The sequence below is a fragment of the Oncorhynchus nerka genome, linkage group LG7 (assembly GCF_034236695.1).
Source record: "Oncorhynchus nerka isolate Pitt River linkage group LG7, Oner_Uvic_2.0, whole genome shotgun sequence".
NCBI lineage: Eukaryota > Metazoa > Chordata > Actinopteri > Salmoniformes > Salmonidae > Oncorhynchus > Oncorhynchus nerka.
The window spans coordinates 20,399,984-20,427,356 of record NC_088402.1 but is presented as its reverse complement, the minus strand read 5'-3'; the positions used below and the strand labels follow the sequence as shown (position 1 = coordinate 20,427,356).

The 27,373-nt window shown below is 44.7% G+C and overlaps 1 protein-coding gene across 3 annotated transcripts in view; it reads left to right on the top strand.

Moving 5' to 3' along the window:
• The window catches only part of LOC115131313 (protein phosphatase 1, regulatory subunit 9A), a 118,249-nt gene that overhangs the window by 75,830 nt on the left and 15,046 nt on the right, over positions 1–27,373 (top strand). For all 3 annotated transcript variants that reach the window (XM_065020305.1, XM_065020306.1, XM_029662920.2), the window contains exons 5-12: positions 2,473–2,577; positions 7,620–7,755; positions 15,718–15,891; positions 17,800–17,853; positions 18,919–19,148; positions 21,594–21,690; positions 22,023–22,137; positions 26,049–26,137. In XM_065020305.1, coding sequence (XP_064876377.1) covers positions 2,473–2,577; positions 7,620–7,755; positions 15,718–15,891; positions 17,800–17,853; positions 18,919–19,148; positions 21,594–21,690; positions 22,023–22,137; positions 26,049–26,137 — 1,000 coding nt within the window. The remainder of the gene's footprint in view (positions 1–2,472; positions 2,578–7,619; positions 7,756–15,717; positions 15,892–17,799; positions 17,854–18,918; positions 19,149–21,593; positions 21,691–22,022; positions 22,138–26,048; positions 26,138–27,373) is intronic.

The following is a 27,373-nucleotide window of genomic DNA, read 5'->3' as shown; positions in this document are numbered from 1 at the left end:
GAGGGCCCTGCTTCGGCCTACAGAGGTCTGTCTGGGGAGCCAATGTCTTCTCTGCTGGGGTCAAAGTCAGGATCAATTCCATTTAAATTCAGTCAATTCAGAAAAGTAAACTTATTTATGACTGAATTGAAATGGAATTGACCACAACCGTGTCCGGGCTTTGATGATTACTGTTGTCCTAGGCCCTGTATGAAAGAAAAGCCCTTAATAGTGTCATATGCAACCACTCAATGTTACGTGAAGTGGTTGACAGTGTTGCAATGCTGATGGTTAGTCTGTCTGTCTGTGTTAGGTGGTTTGTATTCTGTCTGTCTGTCTTAAGTGGTTTGCATTCAGTCTGGCTGTCCCGACACCATACAGTATGTCAGTAATCATATCTGTGTTTGTCCACTGAGTTGTGGATGTGATGCCACAGTGATTCAGACTGTAAACTGCTGTTGTGTCAAACCTAACACTGTCTGACCTGTTTTAAGGGTACGTTTAAATTCTCAGAATAGCTTGGACATCCACTGTATTGATGCTTTGTTACATGGGTATTATAATGTTATTGCGACCATAGACGATCTATGAATAGAAAAGTGGGACTTAGGGAAAAACATGCCCTGTACTTTCACGCTAATGTTATCTAAATTAATTATTATATTTGAATTGTTAAATCAAAATGGAATTTTAATAGGCAGCCTATTCATTATTGTTTTGTTAAAGAACTGTCACCACAACAGCCTTGTCACAGGCTGTGGCTACGTCCCAAATGGCACAGTGTTCTCTATGGGCCCTGGTCAAATGTAGTGCACTAAATAGGGAATAGTGTGCCATTTGGGGATACAAACATTCTGATAACCTTGTTTCCTCTGTTGACCAAATTGGCGTTGGCTCACAAGCCCTGGGCGCTATCAAGCAGCGATAGCTACACATCCTGTCATGTCCAAGCTAACCCCACAGTGTGAATGTAATGCTTTCTGTCTGTTCGGCAATAGTGCTGCTCCACTCTTGTAATGGAGAATGGTTGCCTCAAGACACGTCTAGCTGTACTATATTCAGTAGTTTGATAATTAGCTATTGCACCATTTTGTACCACTGAACACTCAGCTCACATCATGTGATAATACATTTTCAAAAGCAGATTATGATATCTGACTTCGATTAGATATTTTCTAAGCATCCCTTACTCAACATTGACTTTTTTTGTATCACTCTGCAAAGCACCACATCAGTGCATAGTCTACTACTGCACAGTGGATCATTTTATATATGTATATCCACTACCGTTCAAAAGTTTGGGGTCACTTAGGAATGTCCTTGTTTTTGAAAGAAAAGCTATTTTTTTGTCCATTGAAATAACATCAAATTGATCAAAAATACAGTATAAACATTGCTAATGTTGTAAATGACTATTATATCTGGAAACGGCCGATTTGTTATGGAATATCTACATAGGCGCACAGAGGCCCATTATCATCAATCATCATTCCTGTGTTCCAATGGCACGTTGTGTTTGCTAATCCAAGTTTATCATTTTTAAAGGCAAATTGATCATTAGAAAACCCTTTTTGCAATTATGTTAGCACAGCTGAAAACTGTTGTTCTGATTAAAGAAGCAATAAAAGTGGCCTTCTTTAGACTAGTTGAGTGTCTGGAGCATCAGCATCTGTGGGTTCGATTACAGGATCAAAATGGCCAGAAGAAAATCACTTTCTTCTGAAACTTGTCAGTCTATTCTTGTTCTGAGAACTGAAGGCTATTCCACGTGAGAAATTACCCAAGAAACTGAAGTTCTTGTACAGTGCCATGTACTACTCCCTTCACAGAACAGTACAAACTGGCCCTTACCAGAATAGAAAGAGGAGTGGGAGGCCCGGATGCCTAACTGAGCAAGAAGACAAGTACATTAGAGTGTCTTTTGTCCCATTCCCCCTGACAGAGCTGGTGTAACTGAGTCAGGTTTTGTCGGCCTCCGTGTTCACACACACTTTTTCAGTTCTGTCCACAAATTGTCTATAGGAATGAGGTCAGGGCTTTGTGATGGCCAAATTTGGAAGTATGCTTGGGATCATTGTCAATTTGGAAGACCCATTTGCGACCAAGCTTTAATTTCCTGACTGATGTCTTGAGATGTTGCTTCAATATAACCACATACTTTTCCTTCCTCATGGTGCCATTTATTTTATGAAGTGTACCAGTCCCTCCTGCAGCAAAGCACCCCAACAACGTGATGCTGCCACCCCCGTGCTTCACAGTTGGGATAGTGTTCTTCGGCTTGTTTTCATATACATTTTTCTCTCCGTAGAACATAACGGATAGAGAGAGAATGACAAGTAGTTGGCCTGATTCAAACCGATGCCGCAGACATGTGTACCAGAGGCTACGGCTTTACCACTAGACCAGCCAAGCCACAGCTCAGTAGATCCTACAGTAACCTGTATCTCTTACCTGTGTGTGACCTTTCTGTGACCTCAGTATGTTGTGTCGTAGGATCAAGGTGAACGACCAGATCGTGGAGGTGGACGGCACCAGTCTGGTGGGGGTGACACAGAGCTTCGCTGCCTCCGTCCTGAGGAACACCCAGGGAGTGGTTAGGTAAGATCAACTGCCACATGCGTAACATTTTATTTTCATTTATTTATACAGATGAGTCCACGGTACCATAAAGTGGCATAAACCACAGCCGTCATGGGCATCAGCCATGGTCTGTTTAGTTAAAACGGCATTGTTAAGGGGGATAACTCAATGTGTACTGCTACACTTTATGTAGTAGTCTGCCAGATAGTCAACCTTTCTGCACATGAGAAATAATGCATGGGTCGTCCTTTTGCGTGGATTTGATATCTTAAGTAGAGATTGTGTACCGATATTGAATAAAAGCCTCTTCTATTAAATGAAGTTCCCTTTAATACAGACCACGTGGAGAAATCAATAAATCCGATTTTTAATATGAATAAAGGCTTGCTAAAGTGTCTTTAAACTTAACCCAATTTACTGTTAATGTTTTCAAAGTGCAGACCACCAAAACCGCTACACGAACACACAACATAGCCTGCATTTGAAAACGGTTTTGGCAGACCCCCATTCATGCATTCATTAGCATAATATCAATAGTGTGGAAATGTATCATTGTAAGAGAGTAGCAGTGGACAGCAGGCCTCCGCTCTACAAAGCAGAACAGTCAATATAGGAGCACAGCATGGAAGAGACACAGACATGGTCAGAGGAGAAGCCGTATCTACTTACTGGTGTGATTGGTGCTCAGGGGATGAGGGCTGGAGAGGAAGGACATGTCAAACTTTATTGCAGCATATTGTTCCCATGAACACATGGCTGTTTGATGAGCAAATATTGATTGAAGTATGGACAGCAGCAGCAAAGAGATTTGGCTAGCTATAAGAGAACGTGATATTAAACACTGCCATTTCTCTGCTGTTCTTTCCTCTTCTCTTCTATCCTCTCCTCTCTATCGCTCCTTTTTCATTCACTTTCTTCTTCCTCCTGTCCCCCCCTCTCTCTCTCTATCCTACCTGGGTTTGATCACCCTGTGCCCCAGATTTGCCATTTCAACTCAATTTAACCCTGACTGACAACGTCATCCAGGTCTCTGAAACCACACAAGTGCAAGTTCACTGGTCCCCCAGCATAAGGCTAAAAAAATAAAGCGTATCTTTGCCACCAAATTTACAGTTGAAGTCAGAAGTTTACATACACCTTAGCCAAATACATTTAAACTCTGTTTTTCACAATTCCCTGACATTTAATCCTAGTAAAAATTCCCGGTCAGTTAGGATCACCACTTTATTTTAAGAATATGAAATGTCAGAATAATAGTAAAGAGAATGATTTATTTCAGCTTTTATTTCTTTCATCACATTCCCAGTGGGTCAGAAGTTTACATACACTCAATTAGTATTTGGTAGCATTGCCTTTAAATTGTTTAACTTGGGTCAAACATTTTGGGTAGCCTTCCACAAGCTTCCCACAATAAGTTGGGTGAATTTTGTCCCATTCCACCTGACAGAGCTGGTGTAACCAAGTCAGGTTTGTAGGCCTCCTTGCTCGCACACACTTTTTCAGTTCTGCTCACAAATTTTCTATGGGATTGAGGTCAGGGCTTTGTGATGGCCACTCCAATACCTTGACTTTGTTGTCCTTAAGGTATTTTCCCACAACTTTGGAAGTATGCTTGGGATCATTGTCCATTTGGAAGACCCATTTGCGACCAAGCTTTAACTGATATCTTGAGATGTTGCTTCAGTATAACCACATAATTTTAATTCCTCATGATGCCATTTATTTTATGAAGTGTACCAGTCCCTCCTGCAGCAAAGCACCCCCACAACATGATGCTACCACCCCCGGGCTTCACATTTGGGATAGTGTTCTTCGACTTGCAAGCCTCCTCCTTTTTCCTCCAAACATAACAGGCACCGTGGTATGCGATGGAGCGCACAGTGTCCCCAGTACGCGTGCTTAGCCCGGTGCGGTACATTGCATTGTTGATGTCCTAACCGACTTGCCAAAACTATAGTTTGTTAACAAGAAATTTGTGGAGTGGTTGAAAAACAAGTTTTGATGACTCCAACCTAAGTGTATGTAAACTTCCGACTTCAACTGTATAAACCAGATATTAAAAGACAGCACAATTAAACAACATCCCACGTGGTTGACTGAGTGAGGGCATATCTGTTGTGAGGCAATGTAATGCGGACATCCCTGACATCCCTAACCCCAGTGCCCTGTGTGTCCCAAATGGCACCTTATTCTCTATATAGTGCACTACCTTTGATCAGAGCCCTATGTGCCCTTGTCAAATAAGTACATTATATAGCAGGGTTTCCCAAACTCGGTCCTCGGGACCGTCAGGGGTGCACGTTTTCATTTTTTGCCCTTACACTACACAGCTGATTAAAATATTAAACTAATCATCAAGCTTTGATCATTTGAATCAGCTGTGTAGTGTTAGGCCAAAAAACTAAACATGCACCGAGGACCGAGATTGGGAAACGCTGCTATATAGGGAATAGGGTGCCATTTGGGACTCAGACCCAGTATGTCTGTCAGCATACTGTAGCAGCTCCTAATGGACAAGACATGTCGGTATTATGGCTGTTCTTCCCAGAAGCAGGGTAGCCCCCCCCCCCTGCATGTTGCTTTGCCGGGAAAGAGGAAACTGTTTCCAGGTCAGCTGCTAGATGGAGAGATGGAGGAGCACGCTCCTTGATTCTGATTTCTCTCAGTTGTTAATTCAGATGTAGATCAAAGTTAACTCTGGAATGTAGCCAGCCTAGCTCTGTAATCAGCATGCCCACTCCAGGTGATTGGAGACACAGTCAAATATGCTCTCCCACTGAGATAGAGGGATCCATCTTGGAGTAAACGAGAGAGAAACCAGAAAAATATACTGTATACTGGGTATTTAAAAAAAGACATATATATTTAACCTTTATTTAATTAGACAAGTCAGTTAAGAACAAATTAGAGGGAACATGGGGGAAGAAAGCCTGCCCCTCTCTTTCTCTCTCTCTCTCTCTCTTTCTCTCTCTCTCTTTCTCTCTCTCGCTATCTCTCTCTCTCTCTCTCTCGCTATATCTCTCTCTCTCGCTATCTCTCTCTCGCTATATTTCTCTCTCTCCATTTCTCTCTCTCTCTCTCTCGCTATATCTCTCTCTCCATTTCTCTCTCTCCATTTCTCTCTCTCGCTATATCTCTCTCTCTCTCTCCATTTCTCTCTCTCTCTTTGTTTCTCTCTCTCTGTTTCACCCTTTATCAAATTCAAATGGCTTTATTGGCATGGAAAGTGTTACCGCATACATTGCCAAAGGAAACATATATTGTAGACCCATGATGACGCAGATAGATATTAATAGGAAAAATAATACTACTCAATGAGTAACAATTAACAGGACACTACAATTAAAAATATATATATATATTTTTCACCTTTATTTTACCAGGTAGGCCAGTTGAGAACAAGTTCTCATTTACAATTGCGACCTGGTCAAGATAAAGCAAAGCAGTGCGACAAAAACAACAACACAGAGTTACACATGGAATAAACAAACATAGTCAATAACACAATAGAGAAATATATATACAGTGTGTGCAAATGAAGTAAGGAGGTAAGGCAATAAATAGACCATATTGACGAAGTAATTACAATTTAGCAAATGAACACTGGAGTGATAGATGTGCAGATGAGGATGTGCAAGTAGAACTACTGGTGTGCAAAAGTACAGAAAAAAGCAAAAACAAATACAGGATGAGGTAGGTAGTTGGTTGGGTGGGCTATTTACAGATGGGCTGTGTACAGCTGCAGCGATCGGTAAGCTGCTCTGACAGCCGATGCTTAAAGTTAGTGAGGGAGATATGTCTCCAACATCAGTGATTTTTACAATTCGTTCCAGTCATTGGCAGCAAAGAACTGAAAAGAAAGGTGGCCAAAGAGGTGTTGGCTTTGGGGATGACCAGTGAAATATACCTGCTGGAGCCCGTGCTACGGGTGGGTGTTGTTATCGTCACCAGTGAGCTGAGATAAGGCAGAGCTATACCTAGCAAAGACTTATAGATGACCTGGAGCCAGAGGGTTTGGCGACGAATATGTAGCGAGGACCAGCCAACGAGAGCATACAGGTCTCAGTGGTGGGTAGGATATAGGGCTTTGGTGACAAAACGGATGGCACTGTAATAGACTGCATCCAATTTCTGAGTAGAGTGTTGGAGGCTATTTTCTAAATGACATCGCCGAAGTCAAGGATCGGTAGGATAGTCAGTTTTACGAGGGTATGTTTGGCAGCTTGAGTGAAGGAGGCTTTGTTGTGAACTAGGAAGCCGATTATAGATTACATTTCAGATTGGAGATGCTTAATAAGACATGAATGAAGTCCGTTATTGTAAATAAGAATTTGTTCTTAACTGACTTGCCTAGTTAAATAAAGGTTAAATAAATAAAATAAATGCTCGAAATAGACAATAATGAAATGGTGAGAAGACAGTTAGAAATGGTATTGTTCTGGTTGTTTGTTCTCTCTATCTCTCTCTCCCCCTTTCTTTCTCTCTCTCCCTCTCCGTCTCCCCCTTTCTTTCTCTCTCTCCCTCTCCGTCTTTCCCTTTCTTTCTCTCTCTCCCTCTCTCTCTATCCGTCTATCAACATGGAACTCCTTGGCTCTGTAGGGTAGGGTGTGAGAGAACGGCTGGTACAGCTGTAGCCCAGAGTCTGTGCCAATGTGCCTGTGCCAGTGCCCGATGTGCACATTCCAACCTGGACGGCTGCATGCCATTGTCACGTTATTGTGTTAGCGCTGAAAGCCCCATCCCCCTCCCTCTCCCCTCCACTCCCCTATAATCAGATCCTGCTATTGAGTCCCTGCGAATCACACAGACTGCCTGTTACAGCCTCAATCACACAAACAAATAAACATACATAGTGGAAAATGGCACCTTTTCTAGTCCACAAATTAAAAGGAGGAAGTTCTGTCATGTTTTAGTTCAGCTGAAAATATCTCAGGAAAAAGTATATTGAAGTGAAGCCCTAATTCATCATTGAACCAACATGCACAGTGGTTCAAAGCATATTGTAAAGTCACCCCTTGAGTGAAATGCAACTGATTGGCTGTGTTGCTGTCCGTTTCCAGGTTTGTGATTGGTCGAGAGCGTCCGGGTCAGGTGAGCGAGGTGGCTGCTCTGATCCAACAGACTCTGGAGCAGGAGAGGAGACAGAGAGAGTTGCTGGAGCAGCAGTATGCCCAGTATGACGCTGATGACGATGAGGTGGGTAGTCTACTGTCCCGCTGTCTCACCCTCCTACTGATACACCTATAAGTGTGGCCAATCAAATCCTATACAATTTTATTAACTCATTCATAGGAGCTAGTAACCTACAACAACGTCTAACTTACCGACCCACTTGTACTCTCCTCTACTTATCAGGTATTCACAAAGTATCTCAGAGTGCCTTTTCGATTATAATGAATATACAGTATATGGACAGGGGGGACCTGATCCTAGATCAGATAATTGCGTTGTTTTCTCTATAACCTGTTAGTTCTTGTGCCTTGTGACCATAATATATAGGCCAAAGGTCGAGAAAATAAGAAGAATAAATTCAGCCACATCTTTGTTTCATCACAAAACCGGAGAGCAACATCTGTTCGGTGAAGTCCACAAAGCATTTAGCATGTAACAAGCAGTTACATTACCTACAGCATGGTCAAGCAAGTTAACATTATTGATTTAGAACCACAGAGAGTTACTGCAAGTCACAAGGAAAACAGTAGCTGCCTCCACTATTCCAGCACCATTTCAACTTCTAATCACCTCTGCTTAGTCTAATACAGTGACAACTAAAAGATTCCAAAAACAATTTAGTCCAGATAAGCTAAATATCTGGCCATAGTTCAGATTTCTGTGTGTGTGTGTGTGTGTCTATGCGTGCATAAGTATAAAAAAACATGTTGACTCACCTTTCTTGTAGAGAAATACCAATGCCATCCTCCTCTCTTTCATATTGCTGAAACGGTCATTTTTGTTGTCTTATTTATTTATTTATTTTTTTGTGTGAATTTGACCCCTTTTTCTCCCCAATTTCGTGGTATCCAATTGTTTTAGTAGCTACTATCTTGTCTCATCGCTACAACTCCCGTACAGGCTCGGGAGAGACGAAGGTTGAAAGTCATGCGTCCTCCGATACAGAACCCAACCAAGCCGCACTGCTTCTTAACACAGCGCCATCCAACCCGGAAGCCAACCGCACCAATGTGTCGGAGGAAACACCGTGCACCTGGCAACCTTGGTTAGCGCGCACTGCGCCCAGCCCGCCACAGGAGTCACTGGTTCGCGATGAGACAAGGATTTCCCTACCGGCCAAGCCCTCCCTAACCCGGACGACGCTAGGCCAATTGCGCATCGCCCCACGGACCTCCCGGTCGCGGCCGGTTACGACAGAGCCTGGGCGCGAACCCAGAGTCTCTGGTGGCACAGCTGGCGCTGCAGTACAGCGCCCTTAACCACTGTGCCACCCGGGAGGCCTTTGTTGTCCTAGTTTTTGTTGCACGCTAGCCTAACTTCCTTTCATGGGCAATGATTAGCCAGCTAGTTACCATTAGCCTACTACATATAGCTTCCATCCTCTAAGGCCAGAGGCATAATGTATGAATTCATGGTCGGATCAGAATCACAGTTATAATCATTGTACGGAAAATGAAGTAAAACCAGTCCAAATCAAAATATCTGTCCATGCCTAATTTAGGAAAGGGACAATTTTAGCTAGCTAGCCACCGGAGGACAACAACACAACGCGATGCAGCAATTCAAGTTTTTTCTGTCAAATGACATTTGGCTTGATGTGATGTGATTGGTGTGAAGCCATATCCAAACTGGCTTGACACTTTTTTTTGGTGCGTCAGGACCATTCACAGTTGAGCTCACTCAGTTTAGCTCAATGCTGAATGGCTATTATTCTTTTTACAACATTTTATCAAGGAAGTACAATTGCTCGCTGGCTTCCCTTGCATTCAATTATACGTGTGGCAGCAATATCATCCTCTTTTTGGCTAGACAGCATCAGATAAATGGTTTACACATGCAGAGACACAGGGACGCTGCTTCGCTCACTCAGATGCTTTCTCCAGTCAGATACATTCAGCCTCTTGTGAATTGAAGGAAAATTATGAAACACAGAGAAACGAAAGATATGTTTTTGTATGTTTTTGTATTTTATTATTTTATTGGTACATTTTTGGGGGAAGCCTGGCTTCCCGTGGCATCCATGAGTACACGGCACTGAGATCAACACTCCTACTCTGAAAAGCTTTATACATACAGCCCAGATATGTTTCACCATACTAACGACAGACCTGTGTGGTCACACTGCACTCCAATCTTCTACAACAGGTCAATCTTGGTCATGAGTTGTGGTTGTGGTAGTCATTATGTCATGTCAAATCAGGCGTTGCTAAACATAGTTCAAGAATAATGTGGCTGTTCACTTAAAAAAAAGCCTCTAGGGCTGTTTTCCTGTGTTTGAGGGACTGCCAACATGTTTTCCTGGCTGTGTTTGTTCTAGCACACACTAAAGCCCATTACCATACACTCATCATTAGTGGGTCAGGAGGCTGGAGGACAATAAAGCCAACATTTCCATAATGGTAGCGCGTTGCCATGGCTGCGAGGCTGAGGGTCTATATTTAAGCCCCATTTAGAGGCGGAGGTGGGAGACGCCGGGTTAATCACCATGTATCTAAGTGGAGTGATGCACATCCTATAGGCTCAGGTCTGGTGATATATGTATGAAATATGTATGGTAATATACTGTATATGTATGGTAATATACTGTATATGTCTGATATATGTATGGTAATATACTGTATATGTCTGATATATGTATGGTAATATACTGTATATGTCTGATATATGTATGGTAATATACTGTATATGTATGGTAATATACTGTATATGTCTGATATATGTATGGTAATATACTGTATATGTCTGATATATGTATGGTAATATACTGTATATGTCTGATATATGTATGGTAATATACTGTATATATCTGATATATGTATGGTAATATACTGTATATGTCTGATATATGTATGGTAATATACTGTATATGTATGGTAATATACTGTATATGTCTGATATATGTATGGTAATATACTGTATATGTCTGATATATGTATGGTAATATACTGTATATGTCTGATATATGTATGGTAATATACTGTATATGTCTGATATATGTATGGTAATATACTGTATATGTCTGATATATGTATGGTAATATACTGTATATGTCTGATATATGTATGTAACCCCGCCATCCAGCACATCATGATTAGATAGATAGAAAATCAGAGAGGAATTTAGAATGGCATTTGGCAGTGTTGTGAAGTAGTATCACGTTTCAGGTGAGACCCAGGTGCAGACAACATCGAATTAACAACAGTTTATTAATCCAACAGGGGCAGACAAAAGACAAGTCAAGGCAGACAGGGGTCAGTAATCCTGATAGGTGATGCAAAGGTACAGGACGGCAGGCAGGCTCGGGGTCAGGGTAGGCAGAGGTCAGTAATCCTGATAGGTGGGGCAAAGGTACAGGACGGCAGGCAGGCTCGGGGTCAGGGTAGGCAGAGGTCAGTAATCCTGATAGGTGATGCAAAGGTACAGAACGGCAGGCAGGCTCGGGGTCAGGGTACGCAGAGGTCAGTAATCCAGATAGGTGGGGCAAAGGTACAGGACGGCAGGCAGGCTCGGGGTCAGGGTAGGCAGAGGTCAGTAATCCAGATAGGTGAGGCAAAGGTACAGGACGGCAGGCAGGCTCGGGGTCAGGGTACGCAGAGGTCAGTAATCCTGATAGGTGGGGCAAAGGTACAGAACGGCAGGCAGGCTCGGGATCAGGGTAGGCAGAGGTCAGTAATCCTGATAGGTGGGGCAAAGGTACAGGACGGCAGGCAGGCTCGGGGTCAGGGTAGGCAGAGGTCAGTAATCCTGATAGGTGATGCAAAGGTACAGGACGGCAGGCAGGCTCGGGGTCAGGGTAGGCAGAGGTCAGTAATCCTGATAGGTGGGGCAAAGGTACAGGACGGCAGGCAGGCTCGGGGTCAGGGTAGGCAGAGGTCAGTAATCCTGATAGGTGGGGCAAAGGTACAGGACGGCAGGCAGGCTTGGGGTCAGAGTAGGCAGAGGTCAGTAATCCTGATAGGTGGGGCAAAGGTACAGGATGGCAGGCAGGCTCGGGGTCAGGGTAGGCAGAGGTCAGTAATCCTGATAGGTGGGGCAAAGGTACAGGACGGCAGGCAGGCTCGGGGTCAGGGTAGGCAGAGGTCAGTAATCCTGATAGGTGGGGCAAAGGTACAGGACGGCAGGCAGGCAGGCAGAAAAGGTCAAAACCGGGAAACTAGAAAACAGGAACAATCGCGTGACATGAATAGAGGTAAAACCTTTTGACGAAACAAAACGAACTGGCAACAGACAAACAGAGAACACAGGTATAAATACACAGGGGATAATGGGGAATATGGGCGACACCTGGAGGGGCGAGGAGACAATCACAAAGACAGGTGAAACAGATCAGGGTGTGACAAGTAGGTTATTGGTGTGTGTGTGTGTGTGTCAGACCTGGGATAGCTATAGTTTTAACGATGCTTTGTGTAAAGCATGGGTTGGAACAAAAACATTTCCCAATCGTTTCGTTCTGAACAGAACCAGTATGTTCTGCGTTCTGTTCCACTGTTCCGAGCAGCAAAATAAAGTTATGGTTCCAACAACGAAATGGTTATTTTCTGTTCCTTTTTAAACCTCTGAAATCGATATCATACTCAATGGGTGACATGTCTGGTATGTATGCAGGCCATGGAAGAACTGGGACATTTTCAGCTTCCAGGAATTGTGTACAGATCCTTGCGATCCATGCTGAAACATGAGGTGATGGCGGCAGATGAATGGCACGACAATGGACCTCAGGATCTTGTCACTGTATCTCTGTGCATTTATACTGCCTTAGATAAAATTCAATTATGTTCGTTGTCTATAGCTTATGCCTGCCCTTACCATAGCCCCACCCCCACGGGCATTCTGTTCACAACGTTGACATCAGCAAACCGCTCAGCCACACGACACCATACACGGGGTCTGCGGTTGTGATGCCAGTTGGATGTACTGCCTAATTCTCTAAAATGACATTGGAGGCGGCTTATGAGAAATTAACATTAAATTCTCTGGCAACAGCTCTGGTGGACCTTCCTGCAGTCAGCATGCCAATTGCATGCTCCTTCAAAACTTGAGACTGTAAGGATCGATGCTGGAGATGAGAAGCAAGTACAGTGAGTGAACATTTACTGGAAAGCGGACATCAAACCAAAACAAGAACATTGTCTGGACAGGGGGAACAAATTGACATAAGGACAATAATGCTGACACAGGGCACCAACTGAGGAACATACAGATATAGAAGGGCAATCAACAAAGTAATGGAGTCTAGGTGATTCCAATATTGCGCAGCTGCGCGTAATGATGGTGACAGGTGTGCATAATGAAGGGCAGCCTGGCGCCCTCGAGCGCCAGAGAGGGGGAACGGGAGCAGACATGACAGCATCCCCCTCTAGGGGCGCCACCCAGCTTCCCACCTGGGCGAGCCTGACAGGCCGGCTGAGGCGTAGGAGCCTGATGAACCGGCTGAGGCGTAGGAGCCTGATGAACCGGCTGAGGCGTAGGAGCCTGATGAACCGGCTGAGGGGTGGGAGCCTGACGAACCGGCTGAGGGGTGGGAGCCTGACGATCCGGCTGAGGCGTGGAAGCCTGATAGGCCGGGTGAAGCATTATGTGGGGTGGGCATCTGCCGAGCCAACCGGGGCAAGAAGACCTCTCAAGCCAGCTAAGGTGTGGAAGCCGACGGGCTAGCTGAGGCACCCCTGGTTCCATCGGCGATGGCACCCAGACCCGACGTCACCAACCAAAACAAAAACAAAAAACTCCCTGATGCTTCCTTTAGTGGTGTCAGCATTCTATAAGGCTCGACCCTGAAGACCAGAAGCAAGTACAGGGAGTGAACATTAATGGAAAATGGCCATCAAACCAAAACAAGAGCAGTGTCTGGACAGGGGGAACAAAACGACATAAGGACAATAATGCTGACACGGGGAACCAACTGAGGAACAGACAGATATAGAAGGGCAATCAACAAAGTAATGGAGTCCAGGTAAGTCCAATATTGGGCAGATGCGTGTAATGAAGGTGACAGGTGTGCGTAATGAAGGGCAGCCTGGTGCCCTCGAGCGCCAGAGAGGGGGAGTGGAAGCAGGCGTGACAGAGCCTTTTATTGTCCTCAGCATGAGGTGCACATATGTAATGATCATGCTGTTTAACCAGCTTCTTGATATGCCACACCTGTCAGGTGGATGGATCTGGGATTTTTTATTTCAGCTCGTGAAACATGGGACCAACACTTTATATGTTGCGTTTATATTTTTGTTCAGGGTATTCTTCAAGGAGAACAAATAATTACTTTGAAGGTGGTTACAACTATTTGAATACAGATCCCCAAAAAGTAAAACGTTTTTAAACTATTTGAATGTTGCTATTGTAATAAATCACAAAGTTACTACAACTTGATGTTGTCACGCCGTCGTAGGGAGGAGACCAAGGTGCAGCATGGTATGCTGACATTCTCTTTACTATAAGAATGAACAAACTAACATAAAAACAACAAACCGAACCGTGACGCTATATAAACAAGTGCTGACAGGCAACTAACACATAGACAAGAACCCACCAAACCAAAAGGGAAAATGGCAACCTAAATAGGATCATCACTATTATACTGTGTGCTGTCAGACTGTAAGACTTAATGGCACCCTATCTCCTATATAGTGCACTACTTTCGACGAGAGAGAGAGAGACCTCCACCCCACATGGAAAACACACAGGGTTAAATCTCTGACTGGTCAGCCCTGAGTAAGTCAGCTAGGCTTTAGATGTCTGTCCAGATCGTCAGCCATGTAAACACACACACACACTATAAATGCACTATAGCAGATATGTGTTGAGAGCAGCAGGAGAGAAATCTTCTGCTGTACCATGACAAAGCAAGCACCAGATGTTTCTAATAATGTGTGTCTATGTTTGTTTGCTCGCCATCTCTGTAAGCTCCAGCACCAGTGTTTCTGAGGTGTCAATCACACAGTGTGATTCTGGCAGGAGGACCAGAGAGAGGATGCCAGGATGGGTCATTCGATCCTGGGTAGAGCAGGCCCTGGGTCTGCTTGGCTCTCCCTGCCTGGCTCTCTGCAACCAGATCTGAGGCTGCTGCAGGCTGCAGCAGAGCGGAACTCCTCTTTATAAGCATGTCTGTCTGGGTCACTTTAGTGAGGCTGTAGGGAAGAGAAGCACATAGAGTATCCTGCTGTGGCTGTGTTCTAGACCACACATACTGCACAATCATCCCTCTTCCTTACTTACCCCCCTTAACCCTAACTCTGACCCTCTCCTCATCCCCATCCCTCAATCATCCCCCTTCCTCACCTTACCTCATCCCCCAGCTGTACCTACACCCCCCTAACCCTGACCCTCTCCTCAACCCCCATCCCTCAATCATCCCTCTTCCTCACCTTATCCCCCAGCTTTACCTACCCCCCCCCCAACCTTGAGCCTCTCCTCAACTCCCCATCCCTCAATCATCCCTGTCCCTCTCACTTTGACAGGACCCCTGTCATCCTGTAACCAGACCGGACAACTGGTCTCTCGCTCACTCTCGCTAAGTCTCTTTCTCTCTCTCTCCTTTCCTCATAATAACACAGCCACCTCTCTAATTAGTTATGCAAAAACATCAGTTATGAACTTAACCATCCTCTCAGTGCTGTTGAGTTTTGGAGGCATTATTGTGAGCTTACAGAGCCTCTGCCTTCCCCCTCCATCCTGAGAAAGAGCGCTGAATTTACAGCCTTGGCTGAGAGAAAGCTTACACTGGTGTACTTGTTGTCCTCACTGTAAAAAATATTCATCGTTTTCATTATCAAATGCAACATTGGAGTGGCAGGCAGCGCTTCTTAAAATAGGAAGGGATAACTCAATGAAAGTTAGACCAAGTCAGAACAACGAAAGAGAAGAGGAAAACAGTAAACGAGCTTTAGATACATAACACTGTGTGTTCCCAGTGACATGTACGACTAGTTATGGAATGTGTTCTCATTTCTCATGTTGTGTGTGTGTGTGTGTGTCTGTGTGTGTCCTCAGACTGGGGAGTACGCCACTGATGAGGAGGAGGAGGCGGGGCCGGCCGCAGACGGTGGGGGGGAAGAGGAAGGTGACGGGGAGAAGAGCATCGAGGTGTTCGATTTGCCAGAAACAGATAACATCATTTCCCCCTCAGAGTTGGACGCTACCAAACTCTACCAGACATTCAGAGAGGTCACTCGAACACCCCTTTCATTTGTCTGTTGTATTTATTCTATTCTTCTGTCTATTTCATTAGTCTAAGTATTCCAGCACTCTAAAAAATACAGAAGATCCAACAAAAACGTCTTGTGTATTTTCCTCACACTAATATCACTAATACTGTGGCCCGGAACTTTGTTAAACAACTCTTTCTCCTTCCTGGTTGCAACAAAGTCAAAGAGTAACAAATGACTGAAATGTAGTTTTTGGCCGTTACTGTCTTCTAGAGCCCATTTTCCTTTTTAAAGGACCCAACCTGCTAGTAATATTGATTGAAACGCCTCACTAGCACTGCTGGCACTAGAACATTTTGTCCCTCACTCCACACTTGTGTGACACATTTAACAAATTGCCTGAGCTGCACGGCGGTGTTCTGGATATTGAGTGAGAAATCATGTAATCTCTACTGTCCCAAGACCTCTACTCTCTCTCACTGGGACTCTCTCTCTCTCTCTCTTCACTTTCCTCAACTGCCTCTCTTTCTTCACTTCTCTCTTACTATAGCAGATATGTCGTTCCTATATCCCTTTCACTTTCTGTCAATCACTCTCCACGTTTATCTCTCTGCCTACTGACTCTCCCTCTATTTTGGACCTTTCTCTCTCTCCCTCTATTTTGGACCTTTCTCTCTCTCCCTCTCTACTTTGGACCATTCTCTCTCTCCCTCTCTACTTTGTACCTTTCTCTCTCTCCCTCTCTACTTTGGACCTTTCTCTCTCTCCCTCTCTACTTTGGACCTTTCTCTCTCTCCCTCTCTACTTTGGACCTTTCTCTCTCCCTCTCTACTTTGGACCTTTCTCTCTCCCTCTCTACTTTGGACCTTTCTCTCTCCCTCTCTCCCTCTCTACTTTGTACCTTTCTCTCTCTCCCTCTCTACTTTAGACCTTTCTCTCTCCCTCTCTACTTTAGACCTTTCTCTCTCTCCCTCTCTACTTTGTACCTTTCTCTCTCTCCCTCTCTACTTTAGACCTTTCTCTCTCCCTCTCTACTTTAGACCTTTCTCTCTCTCCCTCTCTCCCGCTCTACTTTGTACCTTTCTCTCTCTCCCTCTCTACTTTGGACCTTTCTCTCTCTCCCTCTCTACTTTGTACATTTCTCTCTCTCCCTCTCTACTTTGTACCTTTCTCTCTCTCCCTCTCTACTTTGTACCTTTCTCTATCTCCCTCTCTCACTCTACTTTGTACCTTTCTCTCTCTCCCTCTCTACTTTGTACCTTTCTCTCTCTCCCTCTCTCCCTCTCTACTTTGTACCTTTCTCTCTCTCCCTCTCTACTTTGTACCTTTCTCTCTCTCCCTCTCTACTTTGGACCTTTCTCTCTCTCCCTCTACTTTGTACCTTTCTCTCTCCCTCTCTACTTTGTACCTTTCTCTCTCCCTCTCTACTTTGTACCTTTCTCTCTCTCCCTCTCTACTTTGTACCTTTCTCTCTCTCCCTCTCTACTTTGGACCTTTCTCTCTCTCCCTCTCTACTTTGTACCTTCTCTCTCTCCCGCTCTCCCTCTCTACTTTGTACCTTTCTCTCTCCCTCTCTACTTTGTACCTTTCTCTCTCTCCCTCTCTACTTTGGGCCTTTCTCTCTCTCCCTCTCTACTTTGGACCTTTCTCTCTCTCCCTCTCTGCTTTGGACCTTTCTCTCTCTCCCTCTCTACTTTGGACCTTTCTCTCTCTCCCTCTCTACTTTGGACCTTTCTCTCTCTCCTTCTTGGTCTCCTGTTCTGTGAGTCTCTCCCTGTCAGTGGTAGAGAGTGGTGCTGTCATGCATGGGCTGGGCTGTGTGGCTCTTCTCAGTGGTTGTGTGTGTGCACGAGGCTAGCCCAGAACAGAGGCTGCGCAGCCAAGGGTTTGATCATCAGATAGACCTCTTCCCTTTCTACTCCCTCAGCTGCAGATCAAGCACACTGTCACTGAGGCAGAGATACAGAAGCTCAAAAACAAGGTAAGAAATGTCCCCTGCTGTCATCTCTAAGATGAATGGTATAAAAGGCAAATTAAGTGCAATATACGCATGAGAAATATACATATGTTTGGAAACAGGACGTCATTGGACAGTGCAGGGTATAATAGTTTCTATTTTAAGGTATTAATGAATAGTTAAGGCAATTGCATGTATATTTGATCAGTTTAGCTTCACTGCAGAGTTGCCTCTTGCAGTTTCATGTCAAAGGTGTCTGGGCAGTGAGAGAGCCAGTGGTTAAGTGAGAGTGACATGCAAGCAGGCACAGCTTTCTAAAAGTTTCTTCTTCATCCTCCCTCTGCATCCTCACGAGGACAGCTTAGCTCAAACTGCAGGAAATGATTTAGAGATATTAACTGTATTCAATGAGTGGATTTAGTGAAATTGAAAGATAAGCTTGTTGGTGTAATACTCTGAGCATGAGCTGCTCTGGTGGTCCTTGGGAGAGGGTTGCCCTGAGGAGTAGAAGGATTTAATACAATAACAATGTTTAGAAGGAGGTCACACCAATAAACTAAGCTCAACGAAGGGCTTGTCAGGACATGGTCTGTTAGTTTCTCTCCGTTGTGAAGTCTGGATTAGCCTTAAGTCAAGTATATTATGGTGCTATGTGTTTTGTGTTATGTGTTTAACCCATAGCACAGTCTCTTTTTTAGTGTTGACTATCATACTGTGCCTGCGTTTCCATGGCAAAAAGACAAACACAAAGCAGACTCAAGTCTTTGTTTCTTTAAAACCTATTTTTGTCAAATATTGTGTGCTATAGCTTGAAACATGAACAAATGTTTCTTCCAACATTAGGACTATCTTCATGTTTTGTTTGCTTTGCTTAGTTGCTTCCTCGTATCAAAGTACTGGTATCGTGACAACACGTAATACCATAGTGTGTCTAGTCAGTCAGCTGGCTTGTACATTACAGTATTTGGAAATCTGTCAATACTGTATTTGTGTTCCACTGTTTGTTTTTAATGATGTACCTAGTGGTGGGTGTGGGCCGTGTTGGTGTGTGAGTGTAATACCATGCTTATCTGTGCTTGTCTATCCCAGCTTGCTGTGGTGGAGAGGGAGAAGGCACGCTGGGAGAAGGAGAAGAGCCAGCTGAAGGCCAGCATGGAGGAGAACAAGGAGAGGATGCTGAAGCTGGAGAGTTACTGGATCGAGGCCCAGACCCTGTGCCACACGGTCAACGAGCACCTGAAGGAGGCCCAGTGCCAATACACCACCCTAGAGAAGAAGTACAACAAGGCCAAGAAACTCATCAAGGACTTCCAGCAGAAGTGAGTCAAAGTCTGGTACCAAACTGGTCTAAATTAGACAATACACTGGTTCAATATACTGTAACATTCTTAGCCTTGGTAAGGCTGTTATGTTACGAACCCAGGTTCTATCCCCTATTCGGGAGTTACTCATCCCCAGACGTGTTGCTCTGGTCTAGTCTGTACCTAGCCACACACTCCAGACGTGTTGCTCTGGTCTAGTCTGTACCTAGACACACACTCTAGACGTGTTGCTCTGGTCTAGTCAGTACCTAGCCACACACTCCAGACGTGTTGCTCTGGTCTAGTCTGTACCTAGACACACACTCCAGACGTGTTGCTCTGGTCTAGTCTGTACCTAGCCACACACTCCAGACATGTTGCTCTGGTCTAGTCTGTACCTAGACACACACTCCAGACGTGTTGCTCTGGTCTAGTCTGTACCTAGACACACACTCCAGACGTGTTGCTCTGGTCTAGTCAGTACCTAGACACACACTCCAGACGTGTTGCTCTGGTCTAGTCAGTACCTAGACACACACTCCAGACGTGTTGCTCTGGTCTAGTCAGTACCTAGACACACACTCCAGACGTGTTGCTCTGGTCTAGTCAGTACCTAGCCACACACTCCAGACGTGTTGCTCTGGTCTGGTCTGTACCTAGACACACACTCCAGACGTGTTGCTCTGGTCTGGTCTGTACCTAGACACACACTCCAGACGTGTTGCTCTGGTCTAGTCAGTACCTAGACACACACTCCAGACGTGTTGCTCTGGTCTAGTCAGTACCTAGACACACACTCCAGACGTGTTGCTCTGGTCTAGTCAGTACCTAGCCACACACTCCAGACGTGTTGCTCTGGTCTGGTCTGTACCTAGCCACACACTCCAGACGTGTTGCTCTGGTCTAGTCAGTACCTAGACACACACTCCAGACGTGTTGCTCTGGTCTAGTCAGTACCTAGACACACACTCCAGACGTGTTGCTCTGGTCTAGTCAGTACCTAGACACACACTCCAGACGTGTTGCTCTGGTCTGGTCTGTACCTAGACACACACTCCAGACGTGTTGCTCTGGTCTAGTCAGTACCTAGACACACACTCCAGACGTGTTGCTCTGGTCTAGTCAGTACCTAGACACACACTCCAGACGTGTTGCTCTGGTCTAGTCTGTACCTAGCCACACACTCCAGATGTGTTGCTCTGGTCTGGTCAGTAACTAGCCACTCAGATGTGTCCATGTCATCTGTTGCTATGAGTGTTAAACTGGTTGTTTACGACTGAAAACATGAAAATGTATTACTACATTATTCAGACTACTTTGGTTCATATGGACATGTCAAACCTTATTAATGTAGCTTTGTTTTTTAATTCAAGTCCAAGTTTAGAGGCCATTTCAAATTGTCGCTTATTTTAGGTAATACACTCAGTATATGTTATTCAAACCCTGTTATTTTCCTATAGTATGTTTATCAAACAAATTCCACCCATTAGTCTGGAGGACATTTTAACCAAGTGGCACTCAGTTGAAGGATTGCTTTAGAGAGAGAGAGCTGTGTTGACTTCCTTCCTGTGCAGCTCTCCTCCACACCGCAGCCTCTTTCTCAGCAGTGACTTGATCTCTATGGTCATTCTCATCAGAACCTCTTTGTCCCTCTCCGCTCTGAATGCCTTTAATTGCCCTTGGTGTGTGTGTGTGTGTGTGTGTGTGTGTGTGTGTGTGTGTGTGTGTGTGTGTGTGTGCGAGGGAGCCTTGCGTCCTTCAGCCCTGCTGAAGAGAGAGGCAGGTCTGTGTCTGACTGTCTCTCTGAGTTAAGTTCACTGAGCTCCTATTCTCCCTGGGATACTCTCCTTTTACCATCTCACACACACACACTGTCCCCAACCACCTAACACTCTGTCTGTGTCCTCACCCCTCTGAGAGGAGCTGTCCCCAACCACCTAACACTGTCCCTGTCCTCACCCCTCTGAGAGGAGCTGTCACCAACCACCTAACACTCTGTCCCTGTCCTCAACCCTCTGAGAGGAGCTGTCCCCAACCACCTAACACTGTCCCTGTCCTCACCCCTCTGAGAGGAGCTGTCCCCAACCACCTAACACTCTGTCCCTGTCCTCAACCCTCTGAGAGGAGCTGTCCCCAACCATCCAACCACCTAACACTCTGTCCCTGTCCTCACCCCTGTCAGAGGGCCACCAACATACCCTTCTAACCCCACCCCTGTCAGAGGGCCACCAACACACCCTTCTAACCCCACCCCTGTCAGCGGGCCACCAACACACCCTTCTAACCCCACCCCTGTCAGAGGGCCACCAACACACCCTTCTAACCCCACCCCTGTCAGAGGGCCACCAACACACCCTTCTAACCCCACCCCTGTCAGAGGGCCACCAACACACCCTTCTAACCACACCCCTGTCAGAGGGCCACCAACACACCCTTCTAACCCCACCCCTCTGTTTCTTCCAGAGAGGTGGAGTTTGTCCAGAAGGAGGAAGCGGAGAGGAAGAGGCTGGAGGATACAGAGAAGGTCCACCTGGAGGAGATTCAGGGACTGCAAGTCAGGGTAACTATACTTTCTCTGTATATTCCCTCTCCCATTTTCTCAATGCTGCTGATTATACCCATTCCTTTTTAGGTGAGAATTCAGCACATACTTGCCACAGTACATGGCTTTGATGTACATGTATACGCTTACAATGCTGACTGTGTACAGTGCAAAGCTGTCTAAGTACAAGATAAATCCCTTATGTAATTACCCCAGTTCAACATTAGTCCACTGCCTTGATTAGACATTTCCCCTGCTGGTACATGATGTTGCCAGTGGAGGGAGCCACTGGACAGCCACACTGCATGGGTCGCTAAGCCTGAAACTAATTTGAAATGGTTTCTACGCAGATTGCAGCCCTGGAGTCTGAGCTGATGCAACTGATGAAACAAAATGGCATCCAGATGAACAACAACAACAACAGCGCCCAACAGCAGAGTCCTGGGATGGCCGGCCCTGCAAGAGGTGAGTCTCAGGGAGATGGAGAGATCCAGAAATACAGTGGTCATAGTCTAGTCTAGCTCCCTCCCTAGGCAGTAATACCTACAATGTGGAAATAGAATACACATTACTGGTTATGCTCAGATGATTGACCCTGAATTTAGCAGACGTTCTTATCCAGAGCAACTTACAGGAGCAATTAGGGTTAAGTACCTTGCTCAAGGGCACATTGACAGACTTGTCATCTAGTCGGCTTGGGGATTCAATCCAGCAACCTTTCAGTTACTGGCCCAATGCTCTTAACCGCTCATCCCCCACTTCTCACTTCTCTTCCCTATGGGCCCTGGTCAAAAGTAGTGCACTATATATGGATAGGGGACCATTTGGGATTAACCTTCTCTGTAGATGATGCATTGTTTAAGCTTGTACTGTGAGAAAGATTCAGTACATTGTTTCCCTCACGCGCCAGTTTGTAGTCCTAAAACACAGAAACAAGTTACCTCTGGTTCGTTCAGCCATCCCTATAGGGAAATGAATGAGGAAATAATGCGGTTCTGGGATAAACGCTGAAAATAAGGTCAGAGGTTAACACATGCTTAGGAGATTTTAATTATTTTGTTCTGTGAGATAATATCAGTCAGTTAACATGACCTTTAAAGAGTCATTAAATGACCTTTTTATTATTACTCAAATTCTTCAAAATTCACAAAGTGACATTAGCTAATGAAGGTTATCTCATAGAACAAAACATATAAGATCTCCTAAGCCTGTGTTCCCCACAGACCTTATTTTCGCTGTTTATCCAAAACGCCATTAATTTTCCTCATAGGCTTTGTCCAATGAACCATGGCGGAGTTAGTGATGACAAAAAGACGCCATTACTATTTCTCTCTATTGCCAATGAAACAAGGACAGCTTGTCCCCCCCATCACCGTATCCCTGTCTTAGCTATAAGTCTCTATCAGGGTATTTCAATACAGGGCAATGGAGGCTGTAGAGAGAAATGACACATCCTTAGGAGGGGTTGATGTGTCAGTGTCACTCAAACCCTGAGATACACCCTACATCTGTCCTATCAGCTCCTTTCCTATTTCCTTTGCCCTCAAACTCTTATTAGGGACATGGAGGGGCAAACAAGGACTGTGTCTCACTCCAAATGGCATCCGATTGGCTCTGGTCAAAAGTAGTGCACTATGTAGGGATTCGGGAATAGGGTGTCATTTGGGAAGCGGCTTGTATTAATGCATACTGTCATCACTAGCTCTAAGACTAACCGTACCCAAAGGCTTGAGATGTGTCCTTGTATTAATGCATACTGTCATCACTAGCTCTAAGACTAACAGTACCCAAAGGCTTGAGATGTGTCCTTGTATTAATGCATACTGTCATCACTAGCTCTAAGACTAACCGTACCCAAAGGCTTGAGATGTGTCCTTGTATTAATGCATACAGTCATCACTAGCTCTAAGACTAACCGTACCCAAAGCCTTGAGATGTGTCCTTGTATTAATGCATACTGTCATCACTAGCTCTAAGACTAACAGTACCCAAAGCCTTGAGATGTGTCCTTGTATTAATGCATACTGTCATCACTAGCTCTAAGACTAACCGTACCCAAAGGCTTGAGATGTGTCCTTGTATTAATGCATACTGTCATCACTAGCTCTAACCCAAACTTGAGATGTGTCCTTGTATTAATGCATACTGTCATCACTAGCTCTTAGACTAACCGTACCCAAAGGCTTGAGATGTGTCCTTGTATTAATGCATACTGTCATCACTAGCTCTAAGACTAACCGCGTACCCAAAGGCTTGAGATGTGTCCTTGTATTAATGCATACTGTCATCACTAGCCTAAAGGCTTGAGATGTGACCTTGTATTAATGCATACTGTGCATCACTAGCATCAAAGCTAGATGTGTCTCTTAATGATACTAACTAGCTCTAAGACCCAAAGGGCTTGAGATGTGTCCTTGTATTAATGCATACTGTCATCACTAGCTCTAAGACTAACAGACCCAAAGGCTGAGATGTGTCCTTGTATTAATGCATACTGTCATCACTAGCTCTAAGACTAACCAAACCCAAAGGCTTGAGATGTGTCCTTGTATTAATGCATACTGTCATCACTAGCTCTAAGACTAACAGTACCCAAAGGCTTGAGATGTGTCCTTGTATTAATGCATACTGTCATCACTAGCTCTAAGACTAACAGTACCCAAAGGCTTGAGATGTGTCCTTGTATTAATGCATACTGTCATCACTAGCTCTAAGACTAACTAGCTCTAAGACTAACCAAAGGCTTGAGATGTGTCCTTGTATTAATGCATACTGTCATCACTAGCTCTAAGACTAACCATACCCAAAGATGTGTCCTTGTATTAATGCATACTGTCATCACTAGCTCTAAGACTAACAGTACCCAAAGGCTTGAGATGTGTCCTTGTATTAATGCATACTGTCATCACTAGCTCTAAGACTAACAGTACCCAAAGGCTTGAGATGTGTCCTTGTATTAATGCATACTGTCATCACTAGCTCTAAGACTAACAGTCAAAGGCTTGAGATGCCTTGTATTAATGCATACTGTCATCACTAGCTCTGAGACTAACAGTACCCAAAGCCTTGAGATGTGTCCTTGTATTAATGCATACTGTCATCACTAGCTCTAAGACTAACAGTACCCAAATGCTTGAGATGTGTCCTTGTATTAATGCATACTGTCATCACTAGCTCTAAGACTAACCGTACCCAAAGCCTTGAGATGTGTCCTTGTATTAATGCACACTGTCATCACTAGCTCTAAGACTAACCGTACCCAAAGGCTTGAGATGTGTCCTTGTATTAATGCATACTGTCATCACTAGCTCTAAGACTAACAGTACCCAAAGGCTTGAGATGTGTCCTTGTATTAATGCTTCTCTTTTGCAAATCCCTCTTATTCTTTTTTTCGCCCACCGTGCATTACCTCTGAATGCACTTTGAACTTTGACCTTGTACTCCAATGCCACTTCAGTAAACAAACAAACAGTAAACCATTGCAAACTAAATTTGTCCTTCAGACGTAAACACATGGTTTGGGTCCCAAATAACACCCTACTTCCTATTTAGTGCACTATGTAGGAAATAGGATTGCATTTGGGATCCATACTATCACTGGCCTTTTTTTCTGGGCTCCTCTGGCTTCTTCCAGTCCATTATAATGGATGCAGTGACCCTTGATCTGCCATCTCCGGGATCCATAAAAGACCTGATGAGGGGACAGTGGGCAGTCTTCGAATACTGATCCAGATCTGGAGAGACTGAATGAGGCAGTTGATTAAGCAATATCAGGGAGCGAGAGAGAGGGAGGGAGGTAGAGCGAGGCGGAGGCAGGGGGAGAGAGGCGGAGGGAGGGAAAGAGAGAGGGAGGGAGGAGAGCGAGAGGGAGGGGTGGGAGGGAAGGAAAGGGAGGAGGGAGAGAAAGAGGGGTGGAGGGAGGGACCCTTCTGTGATTAGGCCTGTTCTGTGAATAGTGGTGTGTGATTTGATTTGGATGTTTGTGTGTGTACTTACATACCGTTCATACAGTCCTGTAAATCTGTCTATAGTGAAGTAAGTAGCCTTGGCTTGTGGGAGCAGGAGCCTATCTCCTGTTTCTGTAGCGTGAGGCAGCTTGATGTACAAGGACATCCCCTAGAGAGGACGCTAGTCTAAGGAGATTGATTGGGGGTAAAGGCCTGCGATAGATCTACACATGTATGGTACCTAATGACCAACAGCCTCTCTTTTATCACAGATTTCATCTATACAGTATGTTCATGTAATTCTATAGCAAGAGGTCCTTTGTTAGCCTGTTCCCAGATCTGTTTGTACTATAATGTCAACTCCTTGTCATGCCAAAAATGATAGCACAAACAGATCTGAGATCAGTGTTGTGTTGTGTGTTTTTCCAGAGCTGAGTGAGGTGGTTCCCCACGCTGGAAGTAGACAGAGACTCTCCAGAGGACTACTACAGGACAGCATCAGCTCTACAGAGGAAGAGGTTAGAATGGACACTCACACACGCACACACAGCACCAGTTCTGTTGACTCACACCATTTTAATACATACAACAGACTTTAGTCTCATTGATGATATCATCCGTCTGCTATAATCACTACCGGATGTTGAATCAACATTACTCATTGAAAATGAATTGAACTGTTTTCATACTTCTATGATTTATTGAAGTTAATCAGTGTGAGTGTGTGTGGTTAGGCCTATCTGTCCTCTGCCCTTATATAATTAAGCAATAAGGCACGAGGAGGTGTGGTATATGGCCAATATACTACGGCTAAGGGCTGTTCTTGCGGAGTGCCTGGATACAGCCATTAGCCGTGGTATATATATCTGCTAAATGACTTAAATGTAAATATAAATATATATATATACCACAAACCCCTGAGGAGCTTCATTGCTATTATAAACTGGTTACCAACGTAATTAGAGCAGTAAAAATAAATGTTTTGTCGGTCTGATATACCACGGCTGTCAGCCAATCAGCATTCAGGGTTCGGATCACCCAGTTTATAAAAGCCTTTATGTAATATATTCATTTGTGGCTACGAGTCTGTGCCCTGCGACACACCTATTTAATCCTGAGTGGTGTCAAAGCCTCTTCTCCTTCCTTACTGAGTGAATTGCTGGTCAAGTCTCTTTTGGAAAACACTCTTTCCCAGGTACTCAGCAATAATATTGAGCAGGGCTTTGCCCCAAATGCCACCCTGTTGACCAGGGCCCTTTTGACCGGGGCCCCTAGGACTCTACACTATACAGGAAATAGGGTGCCATTTGGGACGCAGACTCCGACTACAGTATATAGGCTTAGAAAAGCAGGAAGACAGACAGTCACCAGCGACTACACTGAGGACAGACAGTCACCAGCCACTATACTGAAGACAGACAGTCAACAGCCACTATACAGAGGACAGACATTCACCAGACACTATACTGAAGACAAACAGTCACCAGCCACTATACTGAAGACAAACAGTCACCAGCCACTATACTGAAGACAAACAGTCACCAGCCACTATACTGAAGACAAACAGTCACCAGCCACTATACAGAGTACAGACAGTCACCAGCCACTATACAGAGTACAGACAGTCACCAGCCACTATACTGAAGACAGACAGTCACCAGCCACTATACTGATGACAAACAGTCACCAGCCACTATACTGAAGACAAACAGTCACCAGACACTATACTGAAGACAAACAGTCACCAGCCACTA